Below are 12,500 nucleotides of genomic sequence, written 5' to 3' on the forward strand. Positions count from 1 at the left end.
GCGCATTTTTTTTTCTTTGTTTTACATTTATGTCTGATGGGATAGACCATTGTGTACACTCGCATATCCAAACATACGAAACCACACAAATATAAAATCACACAAAGACATACTGTAATGTAGAATGATGTATACAGAAATTAACACAATGAATTTTATATTAAAACACTTGCGATGCTATTCGAAATTAATGAAAATATAATACAAATCCTGAGTGTCACGCTCTTGAATAGCCGGTCAGAGTGTAACATTTTGTATCAACCTAGCGGCTAACAAAACTGAAAGGGTGTTTCAATAAATTCTACTGATGTACGCGCAAAGAGCAAGTATTTCAAGATGTACCAAACTGTTATGGCTTATGCTACAAAAGGGTCTTATGTGTAGATATACGCATACATAAATCTTATCTATTCAACTATCTTTATCTACCTCTATCTAAATCTATTGACCTATATCAGTGTTAGTCTATCAGTCATATAATCTGTCTGTATCTATCTCAAATTGTATACACACGTAAATACTCTCAGATGCCAGAGCGAGGTACCCTGAAGCACAGACACGAGTAGTGGACGAGCCCGTGAACGTCGTCCCTGAATTCGTCCACAACACCTCTCTGGCGGGACACGAGCTCAAAGAACAGCTGGTCCTCCTCGACCAACTCTTCCTCCTCATGACCAACATCACCAAGCCATGCAGGAAACTCGTTCGACAAGGCGGGAAGTTGTGCCGAGGAAAACTGGATGGTGATAAGTATGTGCGCAAATGTTGTATGGTAAAAAGCGGTAAAAAAGGTTTTGTATATCTCATATAATTGCCAAATGTCCATTTTATATTCAAGATTTTAAATCTGCAGGAAACTGTGTTTGGATCCGTTCGTTCGCCCAACATCTAACAGCTGTCTGGTGTATTCGTTTGGCATTGGCTATGACTTTAGCTTCGATGCTGCCATGGGCAAATATGGCTGCCAAGTGTTTTCCTTTGACGATGACAGCGCGCATGCGCTGTTAGACAGGAATCCTTTCCCTAGGTAAGAAAATTTCAAAGCTAGGATCCTAACTAGGATTTCAGGTAATGTGACCCGTGGTTTCCAAAACAGTTCTTAAAAGATGGGCACATACCCCCTACCATTGCCCCTGGGTACACAATTACAAGCGTGTGTGTGTGTATGTATCTGCGTACGCACATTAACGTGAATTATCTTCCCATTACTTCCACAGAGTGAAATTCCTTCGATTCCGCCTCGCAGCTGGCAGGGGCGTGAAGGTCGAGCGAAGCTATAACCCAGCAACGAAGAGCGAATACATCTACTTGTACCGGCCGCTCGATAACATCATGTACCTTCTCGGTCACTCTACAGCCAACGTCGATGTTCTGAAGATCGACGTCGATGGCCCTGAGTGGGAGATCTTCGAGGATTCGATATTCAAGGTAGGTTCTCTTACATGTTAGGCAACGGTTACTTCTATTCGAGAAATCTTATACAGAGAACTGATTTGATAACTTGGTTTAACTAGCTATTGCTCGTAATAAACGGAAGTACGTCAATTCAAACAGACTAACTGTACTCGCTACAAAGTATTGTGGTCATGTAATGTAACGGTGATTTCTATTTGGGAATTCAAATACTGATAGTTGATTTTATAGCTATCAGTTTAATAAATAAATGCGCGTGATTAGTGGAACGGGTGTAAATACAAACATTTAATTTATTTTTTATCCAGACCGATGTTCTAGAACGCACGAAACAACTATCCATGGAGATCCACCTCGGAGTGTTCCTGGATCCGCATTTAGACACCGGTCTCCCTCTCAGCCAAACACTTCAGAAATATACGAGGTAAATTCTGTCTGTTTTTTATATGCCTATTTCATTTTCTATCGATAAAAGTAATCTAAGATGCTTAAACAATAATGGTATAATGGTAAACTAAATAACCTTTGTAATGGGGATAGCCACGTCATTAGCAAATAAACATATCAAGTAATATTTATGAAAAGAATAATTATAATGATGAGAAAGAAAGTCATCATCACTAACAATAAATAAAAATAAGTATGGTTATCACCAGCTGTAGGGGCGTCGCGACCTGGGTGTATGACATTCCCTAATGATGGAGTTGACGAAATATTCCCTGTCAACACTCATAAAACTTCATGTCATTTTTACGCTGATGTCAGATTTTACACCCCTCTCCTCCTTCCCAACCAAAGCTACTTCGCGGCGCCCCTAACCAGCTGCAACCAAGATCATTATCATCAAATAACAACAAATTAAAATTATATCGGCAGGGTGTTAAGAGGTTTAGAAGATCGAGGATTTCACCTGACACACCACGAACCTAATCTTTTTCATCCGAAATATGTTCAGTTCGCCAACAGGACATTTAACGCCTGTTATGAAGTGCTGTTTGTAAATACACACCTGAAGAAGATGGATACGAATGACCATGCGGAATTACAGGATAAATTTTATAATGAAATAGAATTTTCATTGTAGTAACAAATGTGAGGTCTGAAATATATACTAAGAATAGAGAAGTGTTTTAATGTTTTTCCTTTTAATACTTTTGAAAGTTCCATAGGAAAAAAAACGCTAAAATCATTTATAGTATGATATAGTTATAGTCTCATATAGATATATATATATATATATATATATATATATATATATATATATATATATATATACATATATACATATATATACATATACACATGTGTGTGTGTGCAGTACACACATTAATATACATACATACACACACACACACACACACACACACACATATATATATATATATATATATATATATATATATATATATATGTGTGTGTGTGTGTGTGTGTGTGTGTGTGTGTGTGTGTGTGTGTGTGTGTGTGTGTACACACACACACTCTCTCTCTCTCTCACATATACATATTCATAGTTATATATACACTTATGCATAAACACACCCTTTAACTCTAATTATGGCTTTCTGTTTGCTGAAACCACATGAAAACCTTTTTTTTTTTTTTTTTAATAAAGACCTACAATGCTCAGCTTGGCTCGCTGTGCTTCGCTCTTTGCGTGAACTAGAATTTCGAATCACTCATATTCGATTGAATGAGACTGCTTCAATTCAGGAATATCCGAAACACAGCTGCACGTCGAACGAATCCCGGAACCATTTGCCGAAATACAGTAATTTGGGCCATTTGGCGTAATGTTTACTCCAGGAATCGTTCTCACACAACTTCAGGGCGTTTGAGGTTACCTCCGCGGCAGGAGTGAGGTCATTTTTCGACACTTAATATTTGATGCAGATTATGTTGATTTCGCCTAATTTATTAAGGAAAGCGTTAATTCATCTCCACGATTTTTTTTGCCAAAATTATACTTTTATAGCTCTGGTCATAGCTTAAAACTGCTCCTAGAATAGATCATTTTTCAAACATTTTGTGTTGGGGGGGGGGGCTCGCAGCGCCCCGGAAACTGATTGTGCTTCGCTCGCCAACCTTGCCTCTCTAGAAAAATCTGAAAAGACATCAGTGTTTCACCGAAATAAAAAGTTGCCCAGTATATTACCTTCTCGTTAAAGGGAAGCCTTACCTTATTTCTGTCTCCCTTAGAATTCCCGTTCTCTTTGTAATCCCACTGAACACAGAAAGTGTGTCGTAATAGCAGTGTCGTTGGTAACATCAGACGGAAACAAGAACCGGTTCACAGAAGGTAATGACATTGCATTCACTCTATAATTTCACATGCACATTATAATCTTTCAGAAACGTACTAATCTAACACTATAATAAAAACAATGAATAGAACAGGACCTCAACAAAAAATCAAATCAAATTAAAATGAAGATTCCACCTTCAGAGAACATGCAGAGATCGCTATAGTTAGGGTCCCCCATTGCTTTTTCTTCCTGTGCTAAGTAAAGCAGGCAGGGTTCAGTGTGTACATTACCAACTAAGCTAGTGATTTTTTTGTCTTAAGGTCCCGCCTTGGGTGTCTTTTTTGTGGTATTTAAAGTAGTTTTGCAACAGTGTGTGTGTGTGTGTGTGTGTGTGTGTGTGTGTGTGTGTGTGTGTGTGTGTGTGTGTGTGTGTGTGACACATTTCTGTTACACAATGTGCACATGCCATCTGATATTATCATATAATTTCATATACGATTCATATATTCCAAAGGATCAGTGCCTCATCTCGTTTCATAACAATTTTCACAGCATGAACATTTTGCAATAATGGTTTCAATTTCCGACGAACGTGTGCCAACCAAAGCAGCAAAATCACTTCGACGGAAGGCCAACAATGAAACGGAGGACTGCGCAGAATGCTGAACAACAGAATGAAATAGAGGATGAAATATTTTTCGGCTGGCATTGTACCAAGTGGAATCATTATAAAAGGATTATCACCATCCATACAACAATTTTTATAACTTCGTCAGGCATGTGCTTACTATATATACACATGTATATATATATATATATATATATATATATATATATATATATATATATATATATATATATATATATATATATATACTGTATACACACACATACACACAGATATTTAACAGATGTGAAAAATTATGTGAAATGCCATCGCGCGTACAAAAAATTTCCGCGTCGCCAAACAATTGCCACGAGACCCCGCAAGATATTAACATGCGATTTAGCTGATATGTAACATCTGGCCAGGCAGAACAACGGAGTTGGACATCTACTTTGTGTTGACGTGTTTAGTCCTTTCATGTAGGTGCGGAGTCTGAGGCATAAAGAAAGACAGAAGTAGCAAAAGTGTTAAGAGACATCCTCGACACGGCGGAGGCCAAAGGTACGAGTAGATTCATTACAGATACGGGCGGGGAATTTGTAAACAAATCAGTTAATGCTCTACTACGCGATCATAATATAAACTAGTATATTACATATTCTAAAGAAATAAAGGCAAGCATTGCTGAAAGACATATTAGAACTCTTAAGATACATCTATAAATATCTTACTCTAAAAAAACACGCTAAGATACATTGATCTCTTGGACGATATAGTAGCGGCACACAATCGAAAACCTCATTCTAGTTTAAACGGTGCAACTCCTCTAGCAGTTCATAAACAATTCATCACATCTCAGTGGCGTCAGCTCTATCGTAGGATGTATGCTCAGTATTTGCCAGCCTATAGAAACAATCACATACGTGTTAATGATCAGACTATAAAAGGAGATGCAGTTCGCATCTCTTCGAGGTCTCATACCTCTGTGTTTCGCAACGGATATAAAGCTCAAAACCCAGAGGAAATATTCAGGGTGTATCGCACTGACCAAAAACAAAATATATCAATTTATTATTTACAGAGAGGAGCTAGTGCCTGTTATATTACCAGCCTATTATCCTGATAAGATTTTATCACGTCTGAACAGAGCAGGTCAAAGGGAATACCTCGTTCACAGGATCGGATATCCGGATAAGTCCAATTCACACATCATGGCCGGTGACATGGCACGAGCACCATAAGGAATGGCAACATCAGCACCTGTCAAAAAAACAACAACATTGAAACCAAAACAACGGTCTGAATTAATACATTACCCTGAAAAAGGTCAGACTGACTGTATATCAGAGGTTTTCTCCATTTTTTTAAAGAGAAATCTAACAGTTAATAAGCATATTATAAAGAGTTAAAGCGATTTCGACAACACATCAAAACGGTATCGCTCAAGAAAACATCGCTAAAAAATAAAGAAAAAAATTCTTTCCTCAGATGCAGGAGCATGAATTTCGTCTGTTACCACCGCTAGTCGGGAGTGCCGTTTCATCTATGGTTCGATAAAAAAAAAAATCATCTATGGTCCGATAAAAAAAGAGTATTGCCTTGTGCCTCGCTCTGGACTGATACCTCGCTGATCCTTGCGAATCTCATACACCCAACTGAAATTAGAAAGCAATGAAGTGGCTGACGGGGAAAAGGAAGATAAGCGGAAAGGCAGGCGCTACCCCGTCCTCGTCGAAGGGGAGGGGGGGACAGACCTTTCTTCTAGCGTAAGACCTGGCGGGTCGGCGTTTCGCTCTCGCGTTGCAAAGGCACAGCTACTATCAAATTTCCCTCCGTCTTCTTTAGAGTGATTTATACCGAGAAAACAATCTCCAAGAGATAGCAGTACATCTAACAACCTGTCCTTAGATGCGATGGTGGGAATCTTTTTAAAATCTACTCAGCAGGCCTCTATTGCACTGGGTTCGGCAGGGTCAAATACAGTCTCCCTTTTCAGGATTAAATAGTCTCACAGTAATTGAATATCTAATAGCAGCGTCTACTATTCTTTCTAAGAATGAGAAGAAATAAGAATATTATTGCAAAACTTTGCTCTTGTGCCTCTCGAACACACCTGGAACGCAGCTGCAAAGCGAATCCTTGACATGAGAGAACCGCCCAAGAAATGGGGGAGTATCGATATGGTCATGTGAAAAGAATTATTAAGACAGACTCTACGAACAATAACAAACAAAAGGTGCGCTAGCGTCCACACTAGAAAAATGCGCAGCCACGTGAGCGCATGCACCACAGAGAAGTGGTATATAACCGGAGTTTTCAGTGCAAAGGCTGTAGGAGAACTGTTTATCTGAACCAAGCATAATTGTTACAATGGGGGAGAAACCTGCAGCAGTGCCAGCCTTAAAGATACATACCAGCATTTATACTCTTTGCTGGTTGACGACGGTAGTGTGTCTGATCCTCGCCGCGCCAGTTCCTGCAATATTTGGTGGGCAATGCAACAGGAACAACCGCGTACGGCCCCTCGCGAGGTCTGGAAAGGGAGCATGCCCATGCCAATTGGTATAGATCAAGGTCTGCTTTAGTCTCCCTGCCAAGAGCCGTGAGAGGAGATCGCTCCCGATGCGGCGAGGCAATAATAAAGCGCGGAGACAACGGGAGTCCTGCCATTGCTTTCTTGGTCGTAGAGCAATGCTTATGTTCCTCTCATACAGACTTTTGCGTCATGAATCATGCATTTCAACATGCAGGCAGGGGCACGAAATAAAAAAGTGAATTAAACAAGGAAGTCGAAAGAAACGAAGCTAGAGGAAGGGGTCGAAGCAGAAAATTTAGAAGGAGAGATTTACTGTCATCAGGAGAACGGCCAGCGTTGGACACCGGAGTTTTCAGAAGAAGGAAAAGAAGAACAAGAAAAAGGTGAAAAGAAAAGCCGAATATCGAAATATTTCGCCTGGAGAAACGCGCCGCAGCGCTTCGATATTTCTTTTAATTCTATTTTTTTATTTGTGTGTGTTTTTTCTTCTGTATTTTTTATTAATAACATCAAATTTAAATGTTCGTATGTCTCACTCGCCCCGGTGTATTAATAAGATGGGTATATATATTTTTTTCTCAGTCTGACAATTGCTGCCAACATGGAGCCTGACAATCAATATTTATATCATACCAAGCAATAGTTCCAAAGACATTTTTCCAGAAAGCACATCTCACGCATTTGAAAATATCAAACTAGGACTTGATTACTCTCTAGATTATGAAGTGGCTTTGGTCAACTTTTTACATCCGAAATGTTATTCGTTCATATCTCATAATGATTTTTTTTATTAAGCTACAGATTACGTGCCCAGCTTTAGCATACTGGGACAGTGCCAAACATGCAGGTTATAATAAATAAACTAAATGAAGAATTCGACATAAAAAAGGCGACCTGCATTTCAATATCCTTGTCAACCAGAACGGCATACTTGTCTATGACCAGCAAACAGATCGCTGTCCCAACCGCTCGATCTTACAGGAGGACCTTTCTCATATCTATTACTTAAATGTTAAGTTTTTCATTTCGCACTGCTCGTATTTTAGGTTTTGATGAGAATAAACATCCTTCTTCCGAACGCGTTTCCACTGTGAATGTGTCTGAGCACGATCTCGAACACCATCAGAAGGTAAATATGGCAAGCAGGTCCCCGAGAAGCGACGGCGGAGTAGATTTTATTTGTGTGTACGAGTATACAGATATTATCACGCCATATCGATTTTGCAAGCGGCAGGTTAATATCCTGGACGCATTTGTTTTACAGGGCTCGAGGACCAAGGGTTATTATTTATGCCGGCCGCCCTTGAACGACATGAGAGAGGGCAGAACAGATCTTAGGTCGTCGTTGAATAAGTGAGGATTAGGGAGGTGCGATGAGAATGAGAGGAAAAATGTGAAAATACTAAGAGCGTGCAAGAAAAGAAAAACAAATTGCTCTTTTCGATGGTGTAGTTAGCATCAGTCTTGTCTTCGGTGGCTAGCTCCGTTTCCCAATAGACAATCACTTTTTACACAATGAGCATGATGGATCAGTTCAAGACACCGCTGTCATCATATGTGGCCGGGATCTCTGACATGTTTCCGCACACAGGAAAAATGCGAATGATTGAGACGGGGGTTGGAGAGAGGACAGAGATCGATGTTTTGCCCATTAACGCGGTGGTGAACAGGATTATTACTGATAATTATATCGAATTTCGATGGCCCGCTGGACAGAATTGTCTTGTAGACTTGTCAAAACTTGTTTTAGAGGTGAAGGGATTACTAGCAAAGGAAGACACGGATCTCCGCTGGGAGATGCTGATAATGTGGTATTGTGAAATGGTGCTATGCACACCATGATCAAGTCTGTTTCTGTTTATTTCAACTCTCAACAGATCGAGCAAAATCCTCTATATAGCTTCACATCTTACATGGGATGTCGCCCTGTCTTACGCGTACTCTAGGCAGGAATATGTTTAAATATGAATCTGTGGAGTATTCTGGTATTCCTTCAACATATACGACCGAATATTTTTCTAGCGCAAAGAAAAGGAAACAATAGCGGACTTGAAACAGAAGGGGTTTCACTTTACGTCTCTCTTTTACTAAACGTGGTCTCATCAGATATGTATCTTTTAGATAATGTTTTGATTAGGCTACGACATGAATTTGCTCCCTACCTCTTTGTGATTAATTCAGACACGTCTGCGATGAAGCCTCAATCAAAGATTGATTTTTGCAAATTACATTTAACCTCCCTTAAATCCAGGAATTTGGCACGAGAGGCGCTTAACAGATCTTTGCACTTGTTCTCTAAGCTACATTTTTAACAAGACGGTTTACAAGACTTACGTCATACGGTAAAAATCAAACGCAGCTTTCTATTGACATGTCCTGGGGATCTGCTATTCCCAAAAAAAGCTTTATGTTTATGGTTGATATGAAGGCATATGCTGGTGACTATACACTAAATCCCCTGCATTTTGGGCACTACGACCTGAATAAATTGCACGCCTCTGTTAAAAATTTCCTGTTTATAATAAAAATGCTGTTCAGATTTGCATTATAGCTCTCTGAGTGCGCTTGTCATAGACAAAGTACATATCCTTGGTTGTGAACGATTGGAAGATGGGAGAATGATTACAGTCATGGATTTGCAAGCTGAGAAACTGCCAGATGCAATCGCTGTTGAAAATTCTGGATCTCTTAGAATCAGCGTTGAATTGGCTCGTCCCCGGAATTCAAATGCTGAGCTCTTCTTGGCAGGAAACAGTCAGGGAGTTATTTACGTCGATGGCGATAGACGAGTGACAACAGATATTAGAACATAATGAACTCTCTACAAATCATGGGCGTGTGTTCGCAATTCCTCAGCAAAAGAGGAGTATCATTTGCGTTAAAAATACGTTTTTTTATCGGATCAGTTACCTACTAGAAAATTAAACATAACGAATTCTATGCAGTAAATATATTAACCCGCAACCTGCAGAATCAAATGGGCCATTGCTTTTTGTTAATAACGCAACATCGTGTAATATATTTCGACTCATATGGCATAGCACCTCATCAGTATTCTCTACACCTCCAGAAATGTATCAATTCGCATCAAAGTAAATGTTTTCTTGATAAAAGTAGGCACCTACAGCATGCAGAAAGCTTTGCGTGTGGTACATATTTTATTTTCGTCATGTGTCACTTGTTGACCAGAGGGCTGACATATATACTCTTTCGTTTTTGAAAAAAAAAAAAATCTAACACTAATTATAGATATGATAACGCGAAGGTTATCAAATATTTGTATAGAAAATTTAGAATGCACCGTTGCGAAAAAAATATTCTGTAAAAAGCCTTTCTCTAAAAGGCAGTGTAAAAGGCCAGCATGTAACAATTTTGGAGGAGAGGGAGATCAGTTCTAGGCCTTCAAAAGCCGGGCGCTTCAGAACTTGTTGTACGCTACGCATCCAGGTGGTAGAATCTTCCTGGAATAGAATCTACATCTGCTTATGTTAGAGAAGGTATGTAATGTGACTCTTCAGGTGTAATATATATATATATATATATATATATATATATATATATATATATATATATATATATATATATATATATATATATATATATACATACATCACTTCCCCATAACATATGTGTTAGCTGTGTAAATCGTATTGTTGTTGTTGCTTAGTCATCTATGCATTTTTTTCGTAATGGGCGAGAATTGTAAAAACATTGAGCTTTGTTCTATTACTCCTTTTCGCTTTATTTGATATATTAACAGATCTTAACAAATGGTTTTATTTCTTATTGTTATGTACTTTGGTATATGTTTAGGCTTCTAAGCAATATCTGAATGAATGAATGAGCTGATGAATAGTGAGTAAAGACGAATGAATTGAGTCTTGTCTCTTTGCTATTTCAGTACTTAGGTCGTCGTATACCCCAGAAACATCTGCGAGAGAGCGAGAGAGAGAGAGAGAGAGAGAGAGAGAGAGAGAGAGAGAGAGAGAGAGAGAGAGAGAGAGAGAGAGAGAGAGAGAGAGAGAGATTTGAATTGATTTGATAAAAACTTATTTACAGAACAGTGTACACGCCTTACAAAAAGCCAGGGGAAGACACTATAGCATCTATCTAAACTAACTATAATTCTATTTTCGTAGAGGGCTGTCAATCAGACATATTTTATGCATACCTGAAGGGCTGTACCATTGTGCTTACATTATTCACATATCATCCATTTGTTAAAAAAAAGAAAAAAAAATCACTAATCATATAAAAAACAAGAACAGTGAGTGCTGGTCTCTGGACAGAGCTGTTTGATCGATAAATAATGTGTAAGATTATGCGACTCCTATGCGTATCCTGACTTAGTGTGACCTGCTCTCTCCGTGACAGTCCATTCCAGACTTTATATGATCTGTCTATATCAGATGTCCCTGCAATACTTTCATAATACCATATAGTACCATGTCCATACCTGGCCCTCATAATCTCAAAGACAGCTGTAAATACGTTTTTATTTTTTTATTGTGTGAGAGACAATGGTACTCCATAGGGAGAGTACTAGTTTTGCTAACTGATCCACCTTGATATTCCTGTATGAGAGGGCATCCAGTATGGTGTCTCTTGTATACCCTGCTCTGATAGGCTAGAAATTTGGTGTAGGATATTCCTAGTTACCACGTTTCCTGGACTAAATGTAGTAAGTCTATAGAGTGCACCTTGGTTTTCAGAGAAGACATATAGGTGTCGCTGCTGTTCACTATCCTTTGATGGGCATAATATATAGCTACTGACTCGGCATCAGTTGTGCTTGCCCAGTTAGAAATTCCTACACTTTCTTTAAGAGAAATGTCAGGAATTAACACTCCAATCCCAGCTACTCAATGAGGATCAATAGAGGCATCACAGTAAATCGCAAGTGTGGGGATACCATGAGGGGGATGGAGAATTTCATCTATATATTACTAGCATTTTATTCTGTTACTGAAGTCATGGATTTAGGCCCTGTTAATTTGTCAATATGAACATATACATGTAATCTATTCCATGGTACAGTAAGTGTTGCTTCTGGAATGTTAATGGTATCAGTGTCCCACACACTGAAGCTGAGAATAGTTTCCATTCTAGCTTTGACTGTATCAGATTGGAGTATCGGGCATGCCAAATTCTGTAATTAGTCTGCAGAAGTCTGATGCCGAATATGGTGTTGACCTGAGTGATACAAATGTAAATTGAAGGGATGTCTAGTTCTTTCCTCAGGACGAGAACTTAGCAGTCATTGGGCAGCCGAGAATGATTCTCATGGCCTTGTTTTCTAAGACTTCAAGGGGTTTGAGACCATTCTGTGGCAACGTACTAAGAATTGGGCTTGTATAGTCTATCTCGTGTGAAGCGAGAATTGTGGGACATGAGGTGGGGAGCAATCACCATGACACCAAGATACCTATAGGTGTTGTTTTTTGCAATAACCTGTCCACCTAACCTTGGACTGTATGACAGTTTATGAGATCTGGAAATGTACTTAGTCTTATGTACTTTTGAGTCCAAGGAATGCACACTTTTTACTGAACCTCTGGAGAACATATTCCCCCCTACTAAAGACCTGAATGAGAATGTCATCAGCATAGGATGTGATGCTGCATAGGTCTCCTAACTCTGTGATGAGCTTTCAAAGAGAGTGCATAAGTATGTTAAATAATGAAGGGGACAAAACTCTGCC

General features: G+C 39.1%; 1 protein-coding gene across 2 annotated transcripts in view; it reads left to right on the forward strand.

The window, feature by feature from the left end:
* LOC119581239 (methyltransferase-like protein 24) overlaps window positions 1–2,531 on the forward strand; it is a 2,723-nt gene extending 192 nt beyond the window's left edge. For both annotated transcript variants that reach the window (XM_037929638.1, XM_037929637.1), the window contains exons 2-6: window positions 528–750; window positions 854–1,027; window positions 1,218–1,428; window positions 1,722–1,837; window positions 2,290–2,531. In XM_037929638.1, coding sequence (XP_037785566.1) covers window positions 528–750; window positions 854–1,027; window positions 1,218–1,428; window positions 1,722–1,837; window positions 2,290–2,497 — 932 coding nt within the window. In that variant the 3' untranslated portion in view covers window positions 2,498–2,531. The remainder of the gene's footprint in view (window positions 1–527; window positions 751–853; window positions 1,028–1,217; window positions 1,429–1,721; window positions 1,838–2,289) is intronic.
* Window positions 2,532–12,500: the final 9,969 nt, after the last annotated feature.

The sequence above is a fragment of the Penaeus monodon genome, chromosome 14 (assembly GCF_015228065.2).
Source record: "Penaeus monodon isolate SGIC_2016 chromosome 14, NSTDA_Pmon_1, whole genome shotgun sequence".
Taxonomy (NCBI): Eukaryota; Metazoa; Arthropoda; class Malacostraca; order Decapoda; family Penaeidae; genus Penaeus; species Penaeus monodon.